Consider the following 24,783-nt stretch of genomic DNA (forward strand, 5'->3'; position numbering starts at 1 on the left):
GATTATATTCAGAAAATTATCTTATAATTAATTATCTACATCGATTTAAGGCTTGCACTCCCTAAGATTACTAACCACACAATAATATAATAATAATAATGGGGAAGGGAAATTGTAACCAGCGGAGGAGAGGGGAATTGAAACCAGCGGGATATAATTAAAAAATTAAAACAGAAAATATTAGAGTTAGGGTTACCAATACACGTAGCTTTGGCATTTGACAAACCCTGAAAAGGAAAAGATGGCAAACAAAAGAGGGTGAGTGTATGGCTAATTCGAGGGCGAACAAGATTAACCCTAAAATAACGAATAGATAAATTTAAAATAATAACGTAGGCAAAGGTACTTAGCTCTGGTTTGATCTGATATGGTTGATAGGGCGCCTTTTAAGGTTAACCCTGAAAAGAAACAAGGTAGAAAAAGATGAAGGCGAAACAAACCCTTATATAAAATAAACCAAAAAGAAAGTTAAATTAAATTAAGTAAAATACTTAACTTTGGTTTTTTTGAATCAGGCGCGTATTCGGGATTGATCTTATTTCTAACCCTGAAAAGGCACGAAAAAGAAAATGTATTCAGTGTAGGGCAAACCCTAATTGGGATTTAAATCGAGTGTAATAGTAAATTGATTTAATTAATTATTGGTCTTACGACCTAATAAATTAAATCGGGACAAGAACATTAAATCGAGTGTGAAAATAATTTTTTTTGAATTTTTTGGAGTTAGAATACAATAAATATGATATATTATTAAATATAAACTAAATAAGAATTAAAATGAATAAACAATATAATTAAATAAATATTAAATAAATGTAATTAAAAAGAACATATAAATATAAATAGATAAAATAATTTTAATTATAAATCAAACTAATATATAAACATATAAAATTAAAAAAAGGTTTTAGAGAAAATAAATAGTTTATTATAGAAAGAAAATAAAATTTTTTAATGATTTATATATATATATATATATATATATATATATATATGAATAATTATAATAGGATTATGTAATTAATAATAAAATAAAAATTGGAAAATACTCAGCTGGATCGTGTGTGGCACGCGCTGAGGTCCATATGATAGACTGGCAGATCTGGATGCGTTGGATCATCTGGCCTGGAGATCTGATGGTTGTGATGATGCACGCACATGGTATAGCATAAGTCTTATCGCACCGGATTCCAAAGCTTTCCCCCCAAAGACGCGCGCGTTCCGTTTTTGAATTGACCAACCACACGATGCCACGTCTCGTCGTCTTCCCCAGATTTTCTGCACTTGAGTTATTACAGCGCTTATCGCAACAACGCCATAAAATCTCATATCTTTTACACCTGCAAAAACGGGAAAACCACAAAACAAACACAAAGACACTTCGCGACCTCATGGACTCGATCGTCTAGACTCACTGAGTCCAAAAATAGCCTCGTTTTCCCCTAATTTCTCCTTAATCGTGAAACCCTAAAAAAGGTTTAGAAAACCTAACAATGGCATCCAGCGGTATACCAACGCAAATCATAAATTAAGCACACAGAAACGTTCCAGATATCATCACAAACAAGAACATGTAATCAAATAATGTTTATGCAGCATGAATTAGAGGAATCAAAGAAAAATCCAAAAGCACAAACCGTGGTTATTAGGGGGCGATTCCGAGCGTGTCAGGCTTCAACAATGATCCGAATAGCTTCAAAGTGAGTCAATGATCGTGACTGAATCCTTTAGAGGCCTTGAATTGCCCTGGAATTTGAAATTCGATTTTGAGAATTCTTCACTTTTTAAGATTCGGATTAGGGCTCTCTTTGGCTGCAGATTTCGTAAAAAAACTTGCTTCTGAAGGGTTTGTCTACTTATAGAGGTGATTTTTAGGTCAACAAACCAAAAGAAATCTTGTTAAATCTTGAGATACAAGTTTTGGAAAATTTGATTTGAAAATCTTTCTTAATTTGTCAAATTTTGCCAATATGATCCAATCTCTTGCCAATCTCTTTTCCACAAATTTGAATCAATTATTTATGTTAATTGATAATTGAATTTGGTTAAAAATATGACTAAATCAAATCTTTTCAAATTTCTTTGATTTACTTGATTTAAATCTTATTTTAATTATTAAAATAATCAAATAATCATCATAATTTCGTGGAAACTTGTTTATGGGCTCTAGAAGACTTGAGAATCAAGATTGGATAAAAAGAACTTGGACCCATTTGCAAAAATGTTCAAATTCTTTCATATTTTTCCCTCCAAAATAGTCCAACTTTAGCAAGGCCTATCTCCCTCAATTGTTGAGGTATGGAAGTGTTCTAAGACTTTTTAGAAACCTTAGAGAGTCCTCTAATCAGTGTCTTTGGTCTCATATCAAAATTATTTTCCATTCTCATTTTATGCCCTTTTGAAAAAAGTGTCTTCTTGTTGACTTTTGAAAAGGACCTATAATGTATGAAGCCATATCTCTTATATTATTGACCTATGAGCTTTGATTCTTGGACCATTGGATAGAAGAATGAATTCCCTTCAAAATGAGCTTTGGTGGGAATTTTTCTGATGAAGCATGAATATTTGGTGAATTTTCAAAGTTTGATTGACTTTCTTCAGTTCATGCCCAAAATAGTAACTTTTGACTTTTGACTTTTCTGATCTTTCCTTGTATCATCATGATCAACCCTTGATCAAATGATGATTTTAGGGTTAAGAGGATTTTGCTGACCAAATATCTTGAATTTTGACTGTGTATTGACTTGAAATGACTATTTTGCCCTTGAGAGTCGATTGTTGCCCTAATCAAGATTTGAGGGACTCAACTTTCTCTGATTGGCTTGGAACTTTACATGGAGATTCTTTAGGATGTTGGTGACCCTATGGAACCACCTTGAGCCATTGATTCAATGATTTTCTTTTGCCTGACCTAAATCCTAGTTCAGGGCCTTGTATGGGAGGGTGTGTCTATGAGCTTTTGCATATGGACTTGAAGCTTGAATAAGAGAAATACTGTGGGAAAATTTTGGGGTATGACAGTTACCCCTCGTAATCGATTGATTCGATTAAAAAGAATAACGAATTAAAGTTAGAAAAAGAAAGGTTAATCATCACAACTAATAAAATAGTTGCAACCATTTAACCGAATATGATTTAATTGCATTTTAATTAAATAGCATTTTAATTAAAATTATTGTTGACCATAGCGATTAATCGATTTAATCGGCACGAACAACAAATTGAAATTTTTAATATAAATATTATATACTAACTTATATTTAAAAAAAACAATTATTAGTATATAAATAATATATTAAAAAGTATTTTAATTTAAACAAATAAATAATTAAAATTATTTAGCTTATTAGGATTAGGATTTAGTGTGGCAGCTTTGAGGGTGCAAGGTATAGGCATTAGGTCCTGGGTGCGTTAGATCTAGTTGGGTAATGATCCTGTGGTTCAGATTGAGAGGGTGCATGGTAAGCTAACTAAATGCGCATGCACTGAATCAAGAAACAATGTTTTCAGAAAAAAAATGTTGGAGGGAGGGTTCGAACCTATGACCCTCCACTCCCATACGCGCTCTCTAACCACTCCTACTAACTGACTTATTTGTTTGTAACACGCACCCATAACAATATGAAAAGAACGTAACCACGCATGAAAACAAAGCGCGCGCAATTCAAATTCACGAATCACTTGATGACAACGCATCATCGTCCCCAACCCACCTGCGAAAACCTGCAAAATCAGCCATGAATTTGCTACGATTCTTTCCGTAGCTACACGCACCTGGAAAATAACGATTACCATATACATGCACATAAATTGTTCGCGACCTATCCAAACCCTTCGTCTGAACCATGCGAACTCATTCACACCATTATTGTAACCTAATTTTACCTCTAGCGAAAAGCCCCAATTCAAACCCTGAAAACCTAACTCGGCTATCAATGGTGAAACACGTTTAAGTCACGCAAACTCCAATCAAAATATCCAGAAACGATCACCACATGGTAACAAAGCATAACATACAAACAATTTCACATGATAATACAAGGATTAACCTAATCGGCGCAAAGTTCAGTGCGACATACCTGGGCTTGTTTGGAGAAATTCTGGGGTTGTTGAAGCAGAGTAATTATCCAGGTAGCTTCAGAATGCCTCGAGGGAACTTTTGCACACCTTGAATCTCGTTGAAACCCTCCAATTCTCCAAAACTGATCTTGAGTTTCTTGACAATTTTTTTGTTCTTATGCTTATGCCTCTGATCAGAATTCCGACCCCTAGTCCTATGCCCTCTATTCACTACTTATAGAAGAGTGAATTAGGTTAAGAATTATAGCCCAAGGCCTCTTGAAATCCAATCTTGCAAAGTTTGTAAAATTGACTTAAATCTTGAATGAAAACTTTCTATTTTGGCCAATTCTTGTATCAATCTTTTCCCAATCAATTAGTCACGAAAATATATTTTATTTTGTCATAAATATTGATTGGAAATCAGCAAAATATATTTCCTAACAAAATATTTGATTTTTAATCTTAATTAAATCATTAAAATGAAATAAAAAATCATATTAAATCAAATATAATGCTAATTTTCGTGGCAAATGATTTTGGGCATGCTAATGGCTTGTGGACCAAGTTTGTATCATAAAACCATAGGCCCATTTGCAAAATTTCTCAATTTGAACCTTCTTTTTTCACATTTGGTCCTCCAAAATCACCCAACTTTGATCAAGCATATCTCACTCAATTTTTAAGCTATGAGGGAGTTCTAATACTTTTTGGAAACCTCAAGAGGTACTCTATAAGCCACTTTGGAATATATTTTTCATTTGGAGCTTTTATCTTGACCATATCCTCTCTGACAAAAAACTGCTTTTGAAGGATGCCTGAAAATGACCTGTAATCTTTTGCACTGTATCTCTCAAATGAATCATTTCTAGCCCTGGCTTGTGAGAGACAAAGTTGTAGGGAATCCAATTTCCTTCAAAATAGGCTTTGAGTGGGGCATTTTTGATGTTCCATGTGAAAGTTATACCCAGTCAAAGTTGGGTTGACTTTCTCCTAAGAAACCCTAATTTGAACCTTTTTGTATTTGTTCATCTCTGAGTTTCTATTAATGGATTCATGATCAATCTTTGATCAAATGATGGTTATGCACCTCTATACTTGATGTTTGACCAATGATCGTAGGTTTGAATCATGCTTTGATTGTAGTTGACCTCTGGATCATCTGGACTTTGAATGGGTAATCTTTGGGACTGGATCTTGAATTTTGAATCATTGTAGATGGAATATGGAAGGCAAATTTTGGGGTATGACAAGCCGCTACCCAGTTGTACTCATGGACACATGTGATATCCAATAAGTACGTCAGGTAAATGACGTCTTTGTACGTTGAGCTCGTATCCACAAAGAGATTAGTGTCTATCAAATATAAGAAGTAACATCCCAACACCTGTTCTCTGTGTATATCCGCCTCTGCCTCGTCACCAGCAGCCTCATGTGCCGCAAGAAGCTCGACATCATATATCCGCTGCAAGGAATGAAACCTAACGTGCGCCCCACGGGTCCTCCCCAACTCCTCAAGCGCGTCAGTAGGATCCGCCCTTAGTTCCTCAATCAGCATCTCCATCACTTCCTCCTTCGTCAGCCTATCGTGACCAAGGAGGATGCCCCTGATAGGTAGATGCAGAAGACATGCAATATCGTCAAGAGTGATGGTAATCTCACCATGAGGAAGATGAAAGGACGGAGTCTATGGATGTCACCTCTCTGCAAATACCATCAGCATCCCATTATGGATCTTCTAGAAGCCGACCTGACAGAGGTCCCTCGGCCCAAAAGCTACAAGTGCATCTTGGAACCACAGCTCGTCAGGTTGTGCGAGAGCGAAAATCTTTCGACTGTGGTTTTAGAACCTCTGGGGATCCATATCCTAAAATTTTCCAAAAAAACACTATTATTAATAAGAAAAGTCATAACTTGAAGAAAAAAAAGTAATAAGTAATAACCAAAGATAATTTACCTCCCTCTTCAAGATATGTCTGGCTGAATGATCTGCATACTTTGTCAACATGGATGCATCTACAGGACCCCCCGGATACAAGACAGGCTCCGTCACCGGATCATCCACGTGCAGCTCAGGAGGTGGCACCGAAGATCCTGCATCGGCCGTCACTGGCATAGGCACAAAAGTAGAAGAATTGTCTCATCGACGTCTGTGGGCAGAGAGTATCTATGAGGAACCCTCAATATCATCCCAAGGCCTCCGTGATGTAGTAGTAGATGGAGGAGGTCTCTCATCTGGAACGGATGGAGAAAGCCCCTCGACTAGAACTAGAACAGATGGAAAAGGTCGGACTGAAACGGGTGTAGCAGGTACATTGGCTGAAACGGCAACTCCATGAGTCACCTGTGATACTACATGCATCCGTTCATGCCGCACGGATGCATGTTTTGTAGTCCTCCCATGTATAATTGGGCTGGATGGTCAGCCATAATGTCTGCATTATGATACAAATAAATCGAGTTAGATAATATGTAGTTATAACAAGAAAAGCGAGAAAAATATTTTTTCTTCCGTAGATGCATCTACGGAAGTACCTTACGTTTAAAAAAACTAGGTTTCTTTCGTAGGTGCGTCTACGGAATGACCCAATGTTCCTTTCTTCCGTAGATGAATCTACAGAAGCTTCTGAAACCTCCAAAACACAACAATGGTGTCTGGTCATTGTTGTAGAGGGTTAAAAACCCCATTTTGGTGGCTTGATCGTCCGTTTTACACATCAAACACTACCTACATTGTCTTTAAACTATATTTATAAAACTATCCAATCATTTCTACACCTAAAAATTGAATTCAAACTCTATCACAAAAACTCTAAAATAACTCAAAAAGTTGAATACTTACCGATTAAATTAAGTTTTGAAGTTGTTGAAATGTGATGATAGTTGATATTGACTTTATCATCCAAACTCGAGAGAAAGAAAATAAGTTTTATGGAAGTTTGATATTTGAGGTTTGGAGAGTTTGGGTGTTTGGAAATGTGAAAATTGAAGAATAAGGGAGAGTGAGAATTTTGACACGAATGTAACATCAAATGCTTCCGTAGATGCATCTACAGAAACTTTCGTATGTACATCTACGTAACAAAACAACGTTAAACAAAAAAACGGGTGCTTCCGAAAGCACATCTACGAAAGCAGGATGGTATTTTAGACAACTTGCATAATGAGTGAGAGATCCAAGAAGCAGGATAAGATATTCTCATCATTTATAGTCCAGTATTGAACGAATTAAGGGCTAACTACCTCCGTTTTCTGAATTGAAAATTAAATCCATTTTAATTTTTTTAATAAAGAATTGATTAAAAATGAAAAGAAAAACACAATGATTTAATTGTATCATATGTTGTAAACCAGTACAGAAATTAAAATAACCAAATTTTGAATGTAAGAAATAATTTTAAAAAATAAAAACCACACTAATTCTAATTATGCAATAAATTTTAAACCGGTCCAATAATAAGTCAAAACCGTATTAAACCGTTCATTTTAAACCGAATTGTACTCACTCAAATCCGGAAGAAAAATAAATAAATTTGGGCCTATATATAACATCAAATTTAAAAATAAAAAGAGAAACGACAAGATATACTTTTCGCAACTCTATACGAAATTATTAAAAACATACTAGTATAATAAAGTAGTTACAACTGTTGATAATTACGTGATGAAATGAAATAGCAAATGGTAGGTGATAACATACATTGCAACATTAAACATTAAAAAACACAATTAATGTTTAACATGCAAAATCATCATACTAAATTATAATCCTGTAACTTTTTCCCACCAAAATTTCCCTCCAAAACTCCCTCCAAAATTAATCCACTAATTAAATAATTAATAATTAAAATAAAATTAATAATAATAATAATAATTTTAATAATAAATATGATACAATTTAATAATAAATATAATACAATTTAATAAATAAATAACACTCCATTAATTCATTTAATAAATCATACTATTTAATAAATAAATAACAAAAATAAAACATAAACCAATCACCCACTCACCACTTTATCATAAATAATCAATTAATTAATTTAATAATAAAACATAACCACTAACCACGTTTCAACACTAAAAAAATTAATTAACTTAATAAATAAATAACAAAAATAAAACATAAACCACTCACCCACTCACCATTTCATCATAAATAATCAATTAGTTAATTTAAGAAAAAATAAAACATAAACCTTTCACCACAACATTGATTTATTTAAGGTAAATTCCAATTCATTAAATATATTTTTTTGACTAATAAATTTAATTTATTTTTCACTTAGCCACTAACCCCATAAACTTCATCGGATACTCTTTTTGGATAAATTTAACTTCATCTTATATATATATATATATATATATATATATATATATATATATATATATATATATATATATATAATAGAGTTAATATTCAAGTCATTTAACCACTAATTCCATAACTTCATCGTGGTGCTCCAAAAAAAGTTTTTTGCTAAATTTAATTTAATAATAGTTATCCACTAACATCTTACAAAATAATAACTAACCACTAACTACATCCATCTTTATAAATAGTAAGAACAATTTTGTTATTTTGTTTTTGGTTTAATAGCCTTTGTAGATGTCAAATACTGAATCTTTTCAAATTTAGCAAATGTTTTGCATGCACAACACACCCTTTCTTTCTTTCCTTTTGTGATCATATGGTCATATGAAATCATATTTTTGAAATAAGGTAAAACATGCATCTACATATTCAATATTCTATTCAACTTCTTTGCAAAAGACAACATCATTTAACAGTTCAATAAGTTTGATTGAAATGTGTCCTTGAATGTCTAATTCTTTATTTTGGGGGAACATTATAATTTTTTAAATTTTACTAACATTTGAATATACATGTTTAAGGTTCAAGTTAGTGATGTTATTGTTATTATTTCTCTTTCCACTTCATCATGTTTATTCTCTTTATTAATTTGTTAATCTTTGATTTTATTTTTGTAGGTGCAATTTTAATAGGAATACGGAACATAATTTTTATTAAAGAATTAGTGAAGAAGTTGAATTGTAAGAGATGGAGGTTATTAGAAAATAATGTTATAATATTATTTTGTTAATTGATTTTTGTTAATTAATATTATAACAATGGAGGTAAAGATTTTTTAATTTTATTTTGTTGATCTTTATTAATATTTAATTATTTGATTGTAGGTAAATATTTGGAAGTTTTTCTAATTTTATTAGTGTTTATTTATTTTTTATTTTTTTTAGATACAAATTTTGAAGCATTATGAAATATATATTTTAGAAAAAATGTCTTGATGAAGTTGGATTGTGAAAGGTAGAGATTAAAAAATGAAGTTGGAATGTGAAATATGGTGGATTAGAAGATAAATGTTATAATATTATTTTTTTAATTTAATTTTTATTCATTATTATAATATGATATGTTGTTCTAATTTTATTAATATTTGTTAATCCATGATTTTTTTTAGGTAGTAAATGATGGAGTTCTTCTAATTTTATTGATGTTTATTAATTTTTACTTTTTGTAGGTACAAATGTTCTTTGTTTATGTTTATTAATTTCTAATTATATTTTTTTAGGTACAAATTTAGTATTACGAGACTTATTTTTCATAAATTTTTTTGATGAAGAAGTTGGATTTGTGAAAAATGAAGGATTAAGAGATAAATATTATAGTATTATTTTTAATTTATTTTTATAATTCAACGTTATTATATGTGATTTTATTCTATTCTTATTTGTTAATTCTTTATATTTTTTTGTAGCTATTGATTTTGAAATTATTTAATATTATTGATATTTAATACTTTTAATTTATTGTATCATTTATTTTTTTAGCATTCTTTATTTCTATTTCTTACTTATGTTTAATTTTTGGTTTATTTACTTTTTTTTTAATGGTTTATGTAATTCTTATTTATCAATGATTTTTAATTTTATTATTTATTTAATACGTTGATTTTTAAAAATAAATTAGTGAATAATTTTTTCAAAATATTTTTATACTTTGTATTTTTTGTAATTTTATAAAAAATATATTTTATTTTATAATTTATACAAATTATTAATATTTTTATAGAAAACACCATTAATATTAAATACTTAAAAATATTTTTTAGTAATAGTATTTTAATCAAATTTACCGTGCATGGCACGGGTAGACGGCTAGTTAGTTCATATATCTTTCATAGTGAAGAAAATATTCATGATTCTTAAAAGTTAAAACGACATAGTATAATACATTGTTTGATGCAGCTGGCATGAGGGTGTTACAACCACCACAACATTTGCGCGACGTTCCTATTTTTCAACCACCACTACATTTGAAACAAATGTTATTATTTTTGAAATTTTGTGGTGCATGCTTTTTTATTTACCATAGTCCATAAATAAATAGTTGTCAAATTAAGGCTCGGTATTTCAGTTTTAAGGATAATGAATTCGAATCAATGGAAAACAATTGGTTTAATTTAATTGAGATTTTATGATATGTTCTTATGAAATATAAATTAATGAAGAACGGAGTTGTTTGATTTAATTAAATTAATATTTTTATAATTTAAGGAGCTTATATTAAAAATAAAACTCAAATGCTATCATTTTTATACTGTTAAAATATAGTACATAAACTACGATAACTAATATAATATACAATGATTTAAAAATATAACAGTACAACTTTTTAAAAAAAAAAAATACTATTAGTAGTGTGAAATATTAGAAAAATATATGAACTTGATTATTTTGAAGTATGTCTTACAATGGTAAGTGATGAAGAGAAAAAAAATATTTTGAGATGGCAAAAGCCGAAAAGTCCTAAAATCAATCAAGAAGTTGATAGAAGACGTTAGCATTATAGGGAGGCCGTCCGAATAAAGTGGTTGGCGGCGGCAGGAGGTGGTCACCTAAAATTGCAAATCAGAACAGTGGATAGGCATTGGGTGGCAGTTGGTTCATTTGTTTCGACCTGTGTTTGTTAATGGGTTGAGTGTTGGGCTTATTATGCATTCTTTGGGTTTCAATGGATATAAATATGTATCTCTGTCATTATTGTTATATTTTAAGGCTAAAGATGTGAGAATCCTAGTAAGAAAATATTTGGAGAGACAATGGTTAATTGGAGAGATTGAGAAACATTTAAGTAGAAACTAGAGTTTGTTCTTGAAAAGTTTTGTAACTATTTCTTTTTCTTGTAATTAATTTCTAATCATTTGCAACAAATTATAGTGAATTAGATAGTTGTTCTCTTCCCATAGTATATTGTTTCATAGAATTGGGTAAACAGGTTATTGTGTTTTTGTGTTTTTTTGTCTTTATTTTATAATCTTCTATCAAGTTAATTGTTTTTTTATTACATAAAAATTATTTTTATTGAAAGTCATTTAATTGAAGCGTTGAAGGTACAAATTACACATCAATATTACATAGACTAATTTATTGATTTTAACTAATAGAATAAACAAAAAGATAAATGTAATGGATTTTAGAAAGTTATGACTTAAATGATCATTTTTAAAATTGAACAACCTAAATAGTCTTTTAATTTAATATTTATTTTAAGACATTATAATATTTATAAATAAAAAAAATGTTAACTAGTACTTTTAGGGCATTTTTTAAGTGATTAAAGTGGTAAAAAAAAATTAAAAATGCCTGGATTCAATATATTGAAAATTGAAATTATGACTTTTTATAAAAAATAATTTTTTTTATTTAATATGTTTAAAGAGTGCTCTAAGGGCACTCGTTAGCAAGACCCATAAATAAATAAATATATTGTAACATACTAGTAAATATCCGCATCAAAAATATTACTCCCTAATTGGTAAAAACTATAGGCACAAACAAATATCTATTACTTTTCAAAAGGCATTGAATATAATTAAGTCAAAGAAGTCACAAACTCACGTGTCAACCCCCGAATTTGCTACTTCCAGTGTTCTTGGTTGGACAGTTAAGTAATACCCATAAACATCAAGTGAGAAAACATAGGCACATGTTGCTAGTTTCATCAATATATAACACCCTAAGAGTAATACCTATAATCATAAAAAAAAATTCAGAGCATTTTTCAACTAACAAAAGCAAAGGAAACATGGTGGTTAAAGTTTATGGTTCAATAAGAGCAGCATGCCCTCAGAGAGTGTTGGCTTGCCTCATAGAAAAAGGGATAGAATTTGAAATTGTCCATGTTGATCTTGATAAAGGAGAACAAAAGCATCCTGAATTTCTTCTCCTCCAGGTAATATATATTTCATAAATGCACATGTGATAACTTCTTGTACAAGAAACCTTCTTGAATAATCTATGTATCTAGACAGTATATAAACCATAAACCACATACATTGATTATTCAATATATTTAAAAAATAAACTTTTTCTTATAAATAAGACCAGAGTGAGTATTAATTAGGGTTTATATTTTTTTTTGCAGCCCTTTGGTCAAGTTCCAGTAATAGAGGATGGTGATTTGAGACTCTTTGGTGAGGAAACTGCAAAAATAATTTATTATAGCTTTCTTAATTAGTGTCATTTTTTTTTATGTTTCTCTCAATTATATTTGTGCAGAATCAAGGGCAATTATAAGGTACTACGCGGAAAAATACGCCGACCGTGGACCTGACCTACTTGGCACAACATTGGAAGAGAAAGCTATGGTGGACCAATGGCTTGAAGTAGAAGCACACAATTTCAATGATTTGTGTTTCAACATCATGTTTAATCTTGTAATTTTGCCAAGGATGGGTAAAGATGGAGACATGGGTTTGGTTCATAGTTGTGAAGAGAAGCTAGAGAAGGTGTTTGATGTGTATGAAAGTAGGCTCTCTAAAAGCAGTTATCTTGCTGGTGATTACTTTAGTTTGGCTGATCTTAGTCATCTTCCTGGAATTGGACATCTTATAGAGGGAGCAAAAATGGGACATTTGGTTAGTGAGAGGAAGAATGTGAATGCTTGGTGGGAGAAGATTTCAAGTAGGCCAGCTTGGAAGAAGTTGAAGAATTTGGTTGGTTAACTAAGGAGTCTTATTCATATGATAATATAAAGGAAGGAAAAAATAAAGTAAAGTTTAAATTTTTCTTTTCATTGGCTAAAAGAATATGAATTATCTATAAATGTGTATGTTTTAGCACTTAATGATTATTGAAGAATAAAAGTTTTTAACTATGAAGTTGAGATCTTGTTTTAGAGAATATTGGAAATACTTTATAGGTTGCATAATAAAGTTTCATCATACTCTCCTACACTAAAAAGAGAAGAAGAAAACAACTTCAAAATAATTTGATTTTGGGCCAATTGTTTTGGCTTTTTTTAAAAATGATTTTTATGGTGTTACCAAATTTTGTGAAAATTTTTTTTACAAAGAAACTTTTTATAAAAGCTTCAAATGAAAACTTTGTTTGAATAGTTATTCTTAAAATGTGATTTTAGGTATTTCATCTATTTATGGGAAAAAAATTTGGATATCAAAATTTCAAAAAATCACTTAATTTTGAAGCTATTTCAAATAGATTTTCATAAAAATCATTTTTGAAATACAACTTTTTGAAAAAATTATGATTTTGACTAAGTTTTGGTCTTCAATTATGTATGTTTATGTTTTTGGATGTCAAATTAAGTGTTTCATTTTTAAAAAAACGAATATAAAAAAACTTGTAATATTTTGAAAAACGGTTTTAAAAAATCTGTTTTCAAAAATACAAAGAAAAAATCCATTTTTTAAAGCTGAAACAAACTGGCCCTTTATCTTGTAAAAATATGATTTTTGTTGCTTTTGGTTTTTCTAAATTGTTATTATTTGTAGAGAAAATTATCTCATTTGATAAAAAGATACAACGTTTAAAAAGATATTTTTTGTTGCTGCAAGAAACAGCCCAAGCCACTATATACCGACATTCCCAATTCACTTCTAAGCCACACATTTTTTTCATTGTTAATTTAATTGACACTTTAATTAACCCAAACCATTAGTGTAGGTTTGTTTTGATTTTTACGTGTAGGTTTGGTTTAATTTTTTTTTTTTTTTACTTTCGCATTCTGATTCTCAGGGAAAAGGGGTTCTAATATTCTAGAGTTTGTGTCGAGAGGTATGGGCACTGGTCAAGCATTGTGCCGAGAGGTTTGATTTAATTTTTGGAAGAGATAAAAGTAATTTTAAAAATGAAAAACTGATTTTAGAGTGTTTGATTCATTTAAAGTAAAATTGATTTTGTCTTCAAAATTGATTCTATTTGAATCTAGAATTTATAGTTTTGAGTTTAAACGTATTAGAGAGAGTGATGAGGATATGGAATTATTTTATGCAAGTTTTGCTTCCAGGATTTCATTGATTATATGCATATTACACATTTTGAGTTTGTTGTAACTAACTTGAGAGTTAGTTATTCTCTCTAACCTATGTTAGTCTACAGATACAATGGTCATGCATGCTTATCATGTACAGTTGCATGACCTTTATCTAATACGTCCCCGCAAGCTTATGGGAGATCAAAAGTAGACACTCTGAGCCTGTCACGAAATGCAGAAAACAAAGTTGTCGGCGATGGTTTTGTGAGAGCATCAACAAGTTGAGCATGTGTAGGAACATGTTGGATCTGTAGTTGATTGACTACAACCTTTTCACGTACGAAGTGTATGTCAAACTCTATGTGCTTAGTTCTCGCATGCAAGATGGGATTGTGAGCTAGCATGATTGCGCTTATGTCATCGCACAGGAGTGTAAGGCAGGATGCCCGATTTTAAGCTCAGATAGGAGTGATTGCAGCCATAGTAACTCAGATATGGTGTGAGCTAACGCGTGATAATATGCTTTTGTGCTTGAGCGTGCCACTAACCCTTGCTTCTTGGAGCTCCATGCCACGAGATTTGGACTGAAAAACACACACGATCCTGATGTTGAACACCTGTCATCTAGGTCACTGGCCCAGTCAGAGTCATTATACGCACAATGAGGGAATTTTGATAGTTGTTTGGCTGGTAAAAGTAGAAGACCATGCATAGTCGTGCCACTCACGTAATGCAATATGCGCTTAACTGCAGACCAGTGGGACTCCAAGGGTGATGCCATGAATTGGCATGCTTTGTTGGCTGAAAACTCTATGTTTGATCGTGTGAGCGTGACATATTTTAAGGAACCAACTGTGGACCGATATAGAAGCGGATCTTAAAGGAATCAATGCCATGTTTGCTTAACTTGCATTGACTAATCATGGGGGTGGCAACACCCTTTGCCTCAGTCATATTGAACTTGGCAAGTGAGTCCCGAATTTGGTTTGAGTGAGTAGAAGTGTTCCTATGGCCTGTTGATGAACCTCAATGACCATAAAGTATCTTGGAACGCCAAGTTTCTTGAGTGCAAACTTGTCATGTAATTTATCAATGAGGACATGGATGAGTTTAGTGGATGAACCAATGACAAGTATATCATCCACATATACTAAAGCATACATTGTGACATTATTATGATTGTAGACAAAAAGTGAATGATCATGTCGACTAGAGACAAAGCCAAACTGAATTAAGGCATGATGCGGTTTCTCATACCATGCACGTGGAGCCTACTTCAGGCCATATATCGCCTTTTTGAGTTTGCACACCAAGGCAACACTAGAGTTATGGAATCCTAGTGGTTGATCCATGAAGACTTTTTCCTACATGTTCCCATTGAGAAATGCATTGTTAATATCAATTTGTTGAATCTCCCACTTGAGAGTGAGAGCCAATGTCAAGATAACATGAATTGTTGTGGGCTTGATACCTGGTGAGAAAGTCTCATGAAATTCGAATCCATGTTACAGATGAAAGCCCTTGGCAACGAGCTTGGCTTTGTACTTGTTAACACTCCTATCAGGTTTCTCCTTTACCTTGAAAATCCATTTACACCCAATTGTTTGCTTGTGAGGTGGTAAGGTAGTGAGAACCCATGTGTCATTCTTCATCAAGGACTCATATTTTGTCTTCATGGCTTCAAACTAGTGAGGTTGAGCCAAGGCTTGCTTTACTGAACTAGGTTATGCATGAGCTATGAGCACTTTGGGTTTTGAGATACCAAGTTTGACTCTTGTGATCATAGGGTGGGATTTTTGCACGAGAGGAATAAGAGATGGTTGGTTATGAAAATAAGGAGACCGGGAAGAGTTGGAATAGGGGTTGCTTGTTGTAGATGCCTCATGTAGTATATGCTCAACTGTGGTTGGCTTGGAAACCATGGTATTGGTGGTAACATGTGACACTTAATCTGGAACCCTTATATCATAGGTTGATGCAGGGAGGAATCATGAATATCATGAGGAGTGGGAAGTTCAATCATATATGATATACTACTTGGTGTAGTATGCACACTTACTAGTGAGTGTATGGGGTAATTGTCTTGTTTTAGGGGTGAGTATAGTAGGTGGAGCATTTGTGTGGCATTGAATGAGACTGATAGGTAGTGAGGCTAGAGGTGTTTGTGTGTCCATGTGTGTTGGCTCATTAAGTTTAAAGTCTGATTGAAAGGGAAACTCATGCTCATTGAAGACAACATCTTTGGAGATAATGATTTTACCCTCCATGGAGGGACATTTGTGACCTTTGTGTGTTAGAGATACACCCAATTACACGCATCTAGTGCTTTTGAACTCCAACTTGTGGCTATTAAAGGGTCTCGTATAAGGTAATCAGGCACAACCAAGGATCCGCAGTGCATCATAGTCTGGTTTTTTATTATGCACGATAGACGGATAGAGAAAGGTGAAATCTATTGTGAATGTGCATTTTTAGGAAGTCTGTTTTTCAGATAGACTGCAGTGGTCAAGTTGTGATCCCAAAATGTATTGGGCATGGAAGCTTGAGCCACTAAAGTAAGTCCTATTTCCACTATTTGTCGATGTTTTCGTTCGACAAATCCATTTTGATGGGATGTGTGGAGGCAAGTGAGTCTGTGGACAATGCCTTGCTCTTGAAGTAACCTAGTGAGAGGTCAAAATTCACCTCCAAAGTCAAATTGGATTGCCTTGATTTTGACTTGAAATTGTGTTTCCACATAGGTTTGGAACAACTTGAGTGCAACCATGGCCTCACTCTTATGTTTGAGGAAGTATATCCATGTATACCTAGAACAAGCATCAACAAAGGCAATGCAATAGGAGTTACCACCACTTGAAGGTGGTGGTGAGTGAAACACCCCAAATATTATATTTAATTATTTAATTGATTGATTGTGCATTATTGGTGAACATTTGTGATTTTATGGAATAATGTGTGTCGTGGGAATATGTTGTGGGGTAGCTATGAAATTATATGATGATTAGAAATAACTATTTTATTTAAATAATTGAGTTAAGATTATTTAGATGTGAAAATAATTATTTAGAAGTTTATTAATAATTTAAACTGGATGAATTGAGTAGAAAGAATAAGGGCAATGTGGTCTTTACATGAGAAATAGTAAGGGTAAGGAAGGAAGACCATAATAGGGGTCTAAAGGTTATTTGAGTAAAAAGGAAGAGAGAGAGAGAGAGAGAGAGAGAGAGAGAGAGAGAGAGAGAGAGAGAGAGAGGAGTATCATTTGGAACGATTGCTCAGAGAGAAGTAAAAGCAGAAAAGTAAGGAAGAAGGCTAGGGCTTGGAAGAATCTGTTGTGGGAAGCTTAGGAACCGTCAATCTAAGGTGGGGTTCCAACTTTCTAAGGGATTGTATAATGTTAGGTATGTGGGGGTTTGATTGTCATGGTTGTATGATTTTGTTCATGAAATTGCTTTGTGAATGTATGAACCTAAAAGATGAATTGTTGACACATTTGTGGTTGAATTGATGCATTTGATGTGTAAAGTGAATAGAAATATCGTATGGCATGTGTATGCAATTGTTGGAATTTTGAAATATAATTTTTGGTTGCAATTTGGGACTTTGGGGTTGAAGGAAAAGGATTTTTGTATTCAGAAAAATGCAGATTTTTTTTGTTCTGATTTTAGTGTAACCGGTTACCAGTATAAGGGTAAGCGATTACCTTATGTAAAAATGGTGTAGGAGGAAATTCTGTGATAGTGTAACCGATTATCAGTTTGGAGGTAACCGGTTACAATAAAATTAGTGGCGTTGTATTTTTGGGTTATAGGGGTGTAACCAGTTACCACTGTGTTGAACTGGATTTTTCCAAAACTTTGAAAATTTATAACTTTTTACTGGGGTGTCTGGTTGACGCCCCGTTTGAACCTACAAAAGGTTAAAAATATTTTCTATCAATAAAAATAATTTCGGACATTGTAGGTAATTATTTATCAGGAACTTACGCTTTATCATATGAGATTTTGTCTGTTGGGCTGAGTTGTGTGTATGTTACTGTGTATGATGATGATGTGTGATATTGTTGAGCTGTATAAATTGTATGTTGCGTGTATGTACAGCATGTGGCCTGTATTGGTGTGTCGCATTAATGGATGTAGATATCAATGTGTTGTGTTTGTTGCATGGTTGTGTCGCGTGCATTTCGTGTTGTGGACTCTTGCCCAACTGTTGGCTTTGATCCAGATGGCGTGGATCGGGAGCGAGGTGAATTACATTATTCACGATGTTGGTTGGCTCTAATCCTAGATGGCGTGGATTCGGGAGGGATATTGGTACCACATGCATTGAGTCTGTTAGTCGGTCTCAATGCATTGCACTGTTGTTGACATTGATAAACATGTTGGGTGATTAGTGTCTGAATCATATGATAATTGTTTTGGATGTTGTGAATGCATGAGATGTGGAATGTATGACCATGCATGATCTCTCTTCAAGACCTAAGGAATGGTTGTCTCCTCTTGATTTCTCTACCCTAGCCTCTTCTTTCACGTTCTCCCAATTTTTCATCGTCAGTCAAAATGAATCCTTAATTCTCATATTTTTCTTTTTCTATTAATTTATTCTCCCTAATTGGTCTTTTACCATCGTACCCTCACTTAATCACCCACACTTACTATTATACCCTTATTCTCCTTTTCAATTTAGTATTCTAATATTCTAATTTTGTTATTATTATTCTAATAACTTAAACAAAAATTGTTAAATCTAAATAATTTCTAATTATCATCTACACCCCACAACATGTTGTCACACATCACATAATTCACAATAAATCACAAATAATCATTAAAATAAAGAATTCTAGATTTAGGGGTGTTACAAAAGGTGCCACAAAAAAGGTAAATCCGACTCAAGATGACAATTCAACAAAGTGGTCTCTATCGTGCTTTGAACATGTTGATTCATGTTTCCCATACTCTCTAACTCCAAAATCTCAACCAAAAAAAAGTATTCAAAAGGATGCTCGCATTAGCAAACCACCTCCACCACCACCAATGTCCAGGATTGAATTCATTGATGAAATGTCGCTTTTTATGCACAAACATATTGAACAGATTGTGAATGTTAGGGATGATGATAATATTTGTTATCGGGTTGTATCTGAATTGCTTTGTAAATCAGAGGAGAATCACCCAGTTATCCGCATCGCACTTTTGAAAGAGTTGACGACGCATAAGGAATTTTACACGAGGTTATACGTTTCCAAAAAAAATATTGATTCAATTCAATGTGCACTTGTTCCTTATCGTAGTGGTAAGACACTGTTTTTAAAATGGATGTGCTTCCCTAAATTGGGTCATCCGATAGCAAGTGTCGATCTGACAAGACATGGTTTATCGAAGACATTTTTTCTATTACATAGTGGTCCACCTAAAAACGGTGTCTGATGCATTATGTGCATAAGGTTTCTTTCAAAAGGTCTATATTTTGTTCATGATTATTTGAAACTTAAGTGTCAAATTTCTACTACATCGATCGAGTGGTCAGCATATTCAACTATTGATGCAAAAATTTGGTCGAATTAATTTACATAGACGATGATAGAATTCCCCAAGTTGATAATGTTTGAAAGAGAATCAAATAAGTAAGCATCAAAGACAGAAATAAGTAAGCATCAAATAAGTAAGCATCAAAGGCAAAATCAACGGTAAATTTATGCGGTACTGGATTTTTTTTATGGATTTTTTTATACATTTTAAATTGTAATTGATACACTTTTTGTATGTATTAATTTGTATACACTTTAGATTTTTTTTAAAATAACCATGTATTGAAAATAATTACGCAAATAACCATGTTTCAAAAAAAATTACGCAAATAACCAGATTTCTGAAACCCTTAACACCAAGGCGCCATCTCATATGGTTTATTCCCTTTTTTTTAGTCCTAGGCGCCATCTGACATGGCACACTCAGTCCCAATAAGCCATGTCAAATGGCGCCTCCCTTCAACTTTTAGGAGGAGGAGCCATTTCATATGGCGCCTCCTTATATATTTTTGTTCAATTTTCCATTTGAAAATGCATCAAGGCGCCATCTGAGATGGCTTAATGCAGAAAAGTTGTACATAGGAGCCATCCCAAATGACGCCTCCCTACATCTGATACAATGGTGGCACCATCTCACATGACGCCTTGGTGTCAATGTTTTCTGAAACTTGGTTATTTGCGTAATTTTTTCCGAAGTATGATTATTTGCGTAATTTTTTTCTAATACATGGTTATTTACATAATTTTTTTCGAAGTATGGTTATTTGCATAATTTTTTTCTAATACATGGTTATTTAAAAAAAAAATTCTACACTTTAATACATATTAATTTTATGCTTTGATTTACAATACATGTGAATGTTTACAAAGATGATACAATTTTAATTCCAAATTTTTACCTTCATCAGGTATACCTCTCGACCATTGAAATTCTGCATTAAGAATTTAGAAATTGATATTTGTTATTATGCATTTAGATTTAGAAACGGTTGTTTGTTACTATGCAGGTTTTGATGACTTGTTGGTGTACAACTAGTACATAGATTGTCACTATGCTATTTTGTTGTTGCATAAATCCACATTGGATATGAAGAAATCGGTTGATAATGACAATGTTTTTACATTTTTGATTTTCTTGTTGAACTTAATAACTCTATCGGCTTAACCTCTTTATTATTCACTGCCTTCAAAAATACATAGTAGAAGGCAGTGAATAATAAAGAGGTTAAGCCGATAGAGTTATCAAGTTAAAATCAAAAATGTAAAAACATTGTCATTATCAAGTCATCAAAACCTGCATAGTAACAAACAACCATTTCTAAATCTAAATGCATAATAACAAATATCAATTTCTAAATTCATAAAATTATAATTGCAATAAGAAAAATTCCAAACCAAATTTCAAAAAACCAGACACTAAGAAAATCCAAAGTGAAATTTTTGTAATTTTTGTGTTCCGATGTTACCCTTGTATAAATAAGGTATACCTCAACCAGAAAGAATACCTTCATCAGTTAAATGATCACCAAGGTAACGTTATGTTGCAACTTATTGACCAAATGGTTATATAATACGATATTTTATTTCATCCCTATATAGTATTAATATTTTTATTTAATGAAATGGATATGCTTTTTATTTTGTCGTCATGTTTCCATTCATGACTTAAATCTTGAAATTCTGTTGTACATCTTCAAATTTTATTGAGGAAAAAACAGTTTTCCTTGGAAATGGGCTTGTAACTTTTATACAACCATTATAATAAGAATTTTATAAAGTTTGCGGTTCCTCTAAATAATTTATAATTCAATTTCAGCCCCTAGATAAATTTTAATCAAATGATGATTTTCTTAAAATTTCATTCACAATTTTGAATAATGGAAGTTTTACATAACTCTGTTCCATGTATTGCTCATCTACGAAAATTCAGAAAAGAAAAATCTGTGGGTGAGAAGCTCATATAGTGTCCTACTATTACAAACTATTACAAAAATGGTCATAAGAGATGTCTAACATAACTCTATGAAAATTCTGATTCAGAAAAATCTGTGGGTGAGAAGCTCATATGGTGTCCTACTATTATAAACTATTACAAAAATGGTCATAAGAGATATGTGTAGTATTCAAATTGATGTAAGCATCAAAGGAAGCATACATTCCTCGATGATTAAAATGTAAAAGACAAGCCAAACTTGCTATCCACACAGAAAGTAGTGCAAGCATTAAACATCTGTTATTTGATATCAGGAGATTCTCAAAGGCAAATTTGTATAATCATTAGTTTCATATACAATTGCTTAATTCTCCAAATTAATTTATCAACACAAATTTAGGAAAAATAAATGCAAACAAATATCAAATTAAGATAAATTCATATGATGGATCAGATTATTTGGCTTGATTTCTCAAAAGAGAAACAAATTCGCACAGTATGTTCAGCTTCGATCATCTGGGGAAATAATCATCAAATCCAAATTGCTATACAGACACAACTAATCACTAAATCATACATACAGAAAACATATAAATAATTAAAGATGTATTTTTGGGTCAGATTATTTGGCTTGATTTCTCTAAAGAGAAACAAATTCGCACAGTTATTTCAGCTTCGATCATCTGGGGAAATAATCATCACACCCAAAAAGAAAATTACAATGCAACCTAAACATGTTAATCTATAATGCATTTTGGCAAAATTTGTAAAAATAGATTATCGAATTGTAATTATGGATCAGATTATTTGGCTTGATTTCTCCTAAGAGAAACAAAATTCGCACAGTATGTTCAGTTTCGATCATCTGGGGAAATAATCATCAAATCCAATTACCAAATTAATAACATAATGCAAAAAAATAAACATTAGAACACATAATACAATACATAAAGCCACGGATTTCGAATTTTGAATCAAATCTGAGTGTACAGAAAATGGATCAGATTATTTGGCTTGATTTCTCAAAAGAGAAACAAAATTCGCACAGTATGTTCAGTTTCGATCATCTGGGGAAATAATCATCACATCCAATTTATCAATCAATTCAAAACCGAAAAGCATTAATCGAAAATCACATATCAGAATAACATAATTCCTAGCAATAAACAGAAATTAAGAAATATTAGAGGATTGTTGATATGGCTGAGAATTTTCCTATCTGCAATAGAACTGATTAAACCAACTGAAAAACAGATCGAAATAAATTGCAGAGAGAATTTGCTTTGGCGTCAGCTCATACTCAAAGCTCATAGGATTAAGAGCAGTGGTAATCAGTATTTTGACGCACAATTTATAAAAATTAAGTGAACCCTAAACGAAATCGGTAAACCCTAAACCGAAACAAGTACGAGAAGAAGATATGAAAGAGTGTAACTGATAATGTGAGGATGGAGAGGCGGAGGTGTTTATAAAGGGGAAAACGGAAGAAAGAGTCTTTGCGGCTACGAAACCCTAGTTTAGTTTGTGCAAAAATAACCCGTTGGAATAGCCCATAGATCCAAATGGCCCAGCATACAAGTTGAAACAAATAACTAGGTTTTTTGAAATGTAAAATAATGTTAGGACTGTCAATTAGGTTAAAAGCATGTCAACTAGTATTAAAAATAGACTATGTTAAAATAATTACTATTATAAAAAAATGATCGACCTATTCAATTTCTTATGTAAATAATAAAATAATTAACTATTAATTTATTTTTAAAATATGTGTCTGGGTGGAGTTGAAAAATATTTATTTGAAATAACATATTTGTATTGAAGTTAGCATATTATTTATAAGATTCATCTCAGTATACTTAAGATATATTTGATACAAATAATTGATAGTTTATAAATTTGTTTATAGCAAAAGAAATTATAGTTTATAAGTTAATTGATAGTTTATAATCTAATCGATTGTTAATAGTGAATAAATTTATTAATTTACTTTATAATAGTTGGTAAAATTAACAGTTGAACTAATATATAAATGTAAAATTATGCTGTATGTGGTGAGTACAATAATAGTGACATTGTTAGCGATATACCAAACATGATGTCTTCTTTTATTGATTTGTAAAAAAATGTGATAGATTGACTTAACCTTATTGGTGGGTATATTTAACTCATTTTGACCTAGTAAAATGTATATGGTCTTTGGGCTTTCTCCTCGTATTTGGTCAATTTTGCCCCCACTCCATCCAGCATCGTGGGAAGTGGCCATTTTTTCAAGAAGTCTCGTGACATGGCAAGCTTGCTCGGGTGTCGAGTATGTGACCAAACTCGTTGTACCGCATTTAAGATTCCTTGTGTGTTATATGTGATTGTAGTATGTTGGATCGAGAACTTTGATAATATGTAGGTATAGGTTGTAATATTTATGACATTCAATTAGCCTCCTCCAAGCATGACATATGTAAGAGTGAAATAATTAAAGATAAAATAGGATGACCCAAAGTCCCGCAAGTAGGATGCATGTAAGGGTGGAGTGATTAAGAAGATGATTTAACCTAGTGACATTTTTATTTGGGTTTTACCCTAAATGTTTGATTGAAATATTGTAGATGCTTTTATATTGGCTGCATTTTATGGTAAAACATTTATGTATGTGTGATGTCTTGACTAATGTCATGACATGCTATGTGTAGTGTTATGTAGGATTTGACTGCTTGAGCTAATACAGGTTTTGGTTGGATGTCATGCTCGATGTCATGACATCAGTATTTGACAACAATGGTTGTTATGTTTAGTTATTATATTTAGCTGTTATGTTTCCTTATTTATCTCGGGCTACAAATTAGGAAACTATATATTTAGTATTGTATGGTTCACGCTAAAAGATCTCGTCTACAACATATGAATTAACACCCTGATGATGTGGAAATTAGGTTAACTTGGTTAACCCTAATTTATGTTTGG

General features: G+C 32.1%; 1 protein-coding gene and 5 non-coding genes across 6 annotated transcripts; 1 reads left to right on the forward strand and 5 right to left on the reverse strand.

Annotated features, from left to right (window-relative positions):
* Nucleotides 1-12,115: 12,115 nt before the first annotated feature.
* Nucleotides 12,116-13,247, forward strand: LOC131656238 (glutathione S-transferase F11-like). The gene is made up of 3 exons (XM_058925993.1): nucleotides 12,116-12,319; nucleotides 12,512-12,560; nucleotides 12,646-13,247. The coding sequence occupies exons 1-3, from the start codon at nucleotides 12,173-12,175 to the stop codon at nucleotides 13,089-13,091; spliced, it is 642 nt and encodes a 213-aa protein (XP_058781976.1). The 5' UTR covers nucleotides 12,116-12,172; the 3' UTR covers nucleotides 13,092-13,247.
* An 8,815-nt stretch (nucleotides 13,248-22,062) lies between these two features.
* On the reverse strand, nucleotides 22,063-22,175 carry LOC131593838 (small nucleolar RNA snoR98). Its single transcript, XR_009281216.1, has one exon. It is a non-coding gene; the product is annotated as a small nucleolar RNA snoR98 (small nucleolar RNA).
* A 95-nt stretch (nucleotides 22,176-22,270) lies between these two features.
* LOC131593833 (small nucleolar RNA Z103) lies at nucleotides 22,271-22,366 on the reverse strand. Its single transcript, XR_009281211.1, has one exon. It is a non-coding gene; the product is annotated as a small nucleolar RNA Z103 (small nucleolar RNA).
* Nucleotides 22,367-22,437: 71 nt separating this feature from the next.
* Nucleotides 22,438-22,533, reverse strand: LOC131593832 (small nucleolar RNA Z103). Its single transcript, XR_009281210.1, has one exon. It is a non-coding gene; the product is annotated as a small nucleolar RNA Z103 (small nucleolar RNA).
* An 85-nt stretch (nucleotides 22,534-22,618) lies between these two features.
* Nucleotides 22,619-22,715, reverse strand: LOC131593834 (small nucleolar RNA Z103). The gene has a single exon (XR_009281212.1). It is a non-coding gene; the product is annotated as a small nucleolar RNA Z103 (small nucleolar RNA).
* A 105-nt stretch (nucleotides 22,716-22,820) lies between these two features.
* On the reverse strand, nucleotides 22,821-22,917 carry LOC131593831 (small nucleolar RNA Z103). Its single transcript, XR_009281209.1, has one exon. It is a non-coding gene; the product is annotated as a small nucleolar RNA Z103 (small nucleolar RNA).
* Nucleotides 22,918-24,783: the final 1,866 nt, after the last annotated feature.

Source organism: Vicia villosa, linkage group LG3, assembly GCF_029867415.1.
Source record: "Vicia villosa cultivar HV-30 ecotype Madison, WI linkage group LG3, Vvil1.0, whole genome shotgun sequence".
NCBI classification, from domain to species: domain Eukaryota; kingdom Viridiplantae; phylum Streptophyta; class Magnoliopsida; order Fabales; family Fabaceae; genus Vicia; species Vicia villosa.

Coding starts and splice junctions, on each gene's coding strand:
- LOC131656238 (XM_058925993.1), top strand. CDS start 12,173: ATGGTGGTTAAAGTTTATGGTTCAATAAGAGCAGCATGCCCTCAGAGA. Junction 12,320..12,511: donor CTGAATTTCTTCTCCTCCAG/GTAATATATATT, acceptor TTTTTTTTGCAG/CCCTTTGGTCAAGTTCCAGT. Junction 12,561..12,645: donor TGGTGATTTGAGACTCTTTG/GTGAGGAAACTG, acceptor ATATTTGTGCAG/AATCAAGGGCAATTATAAGG.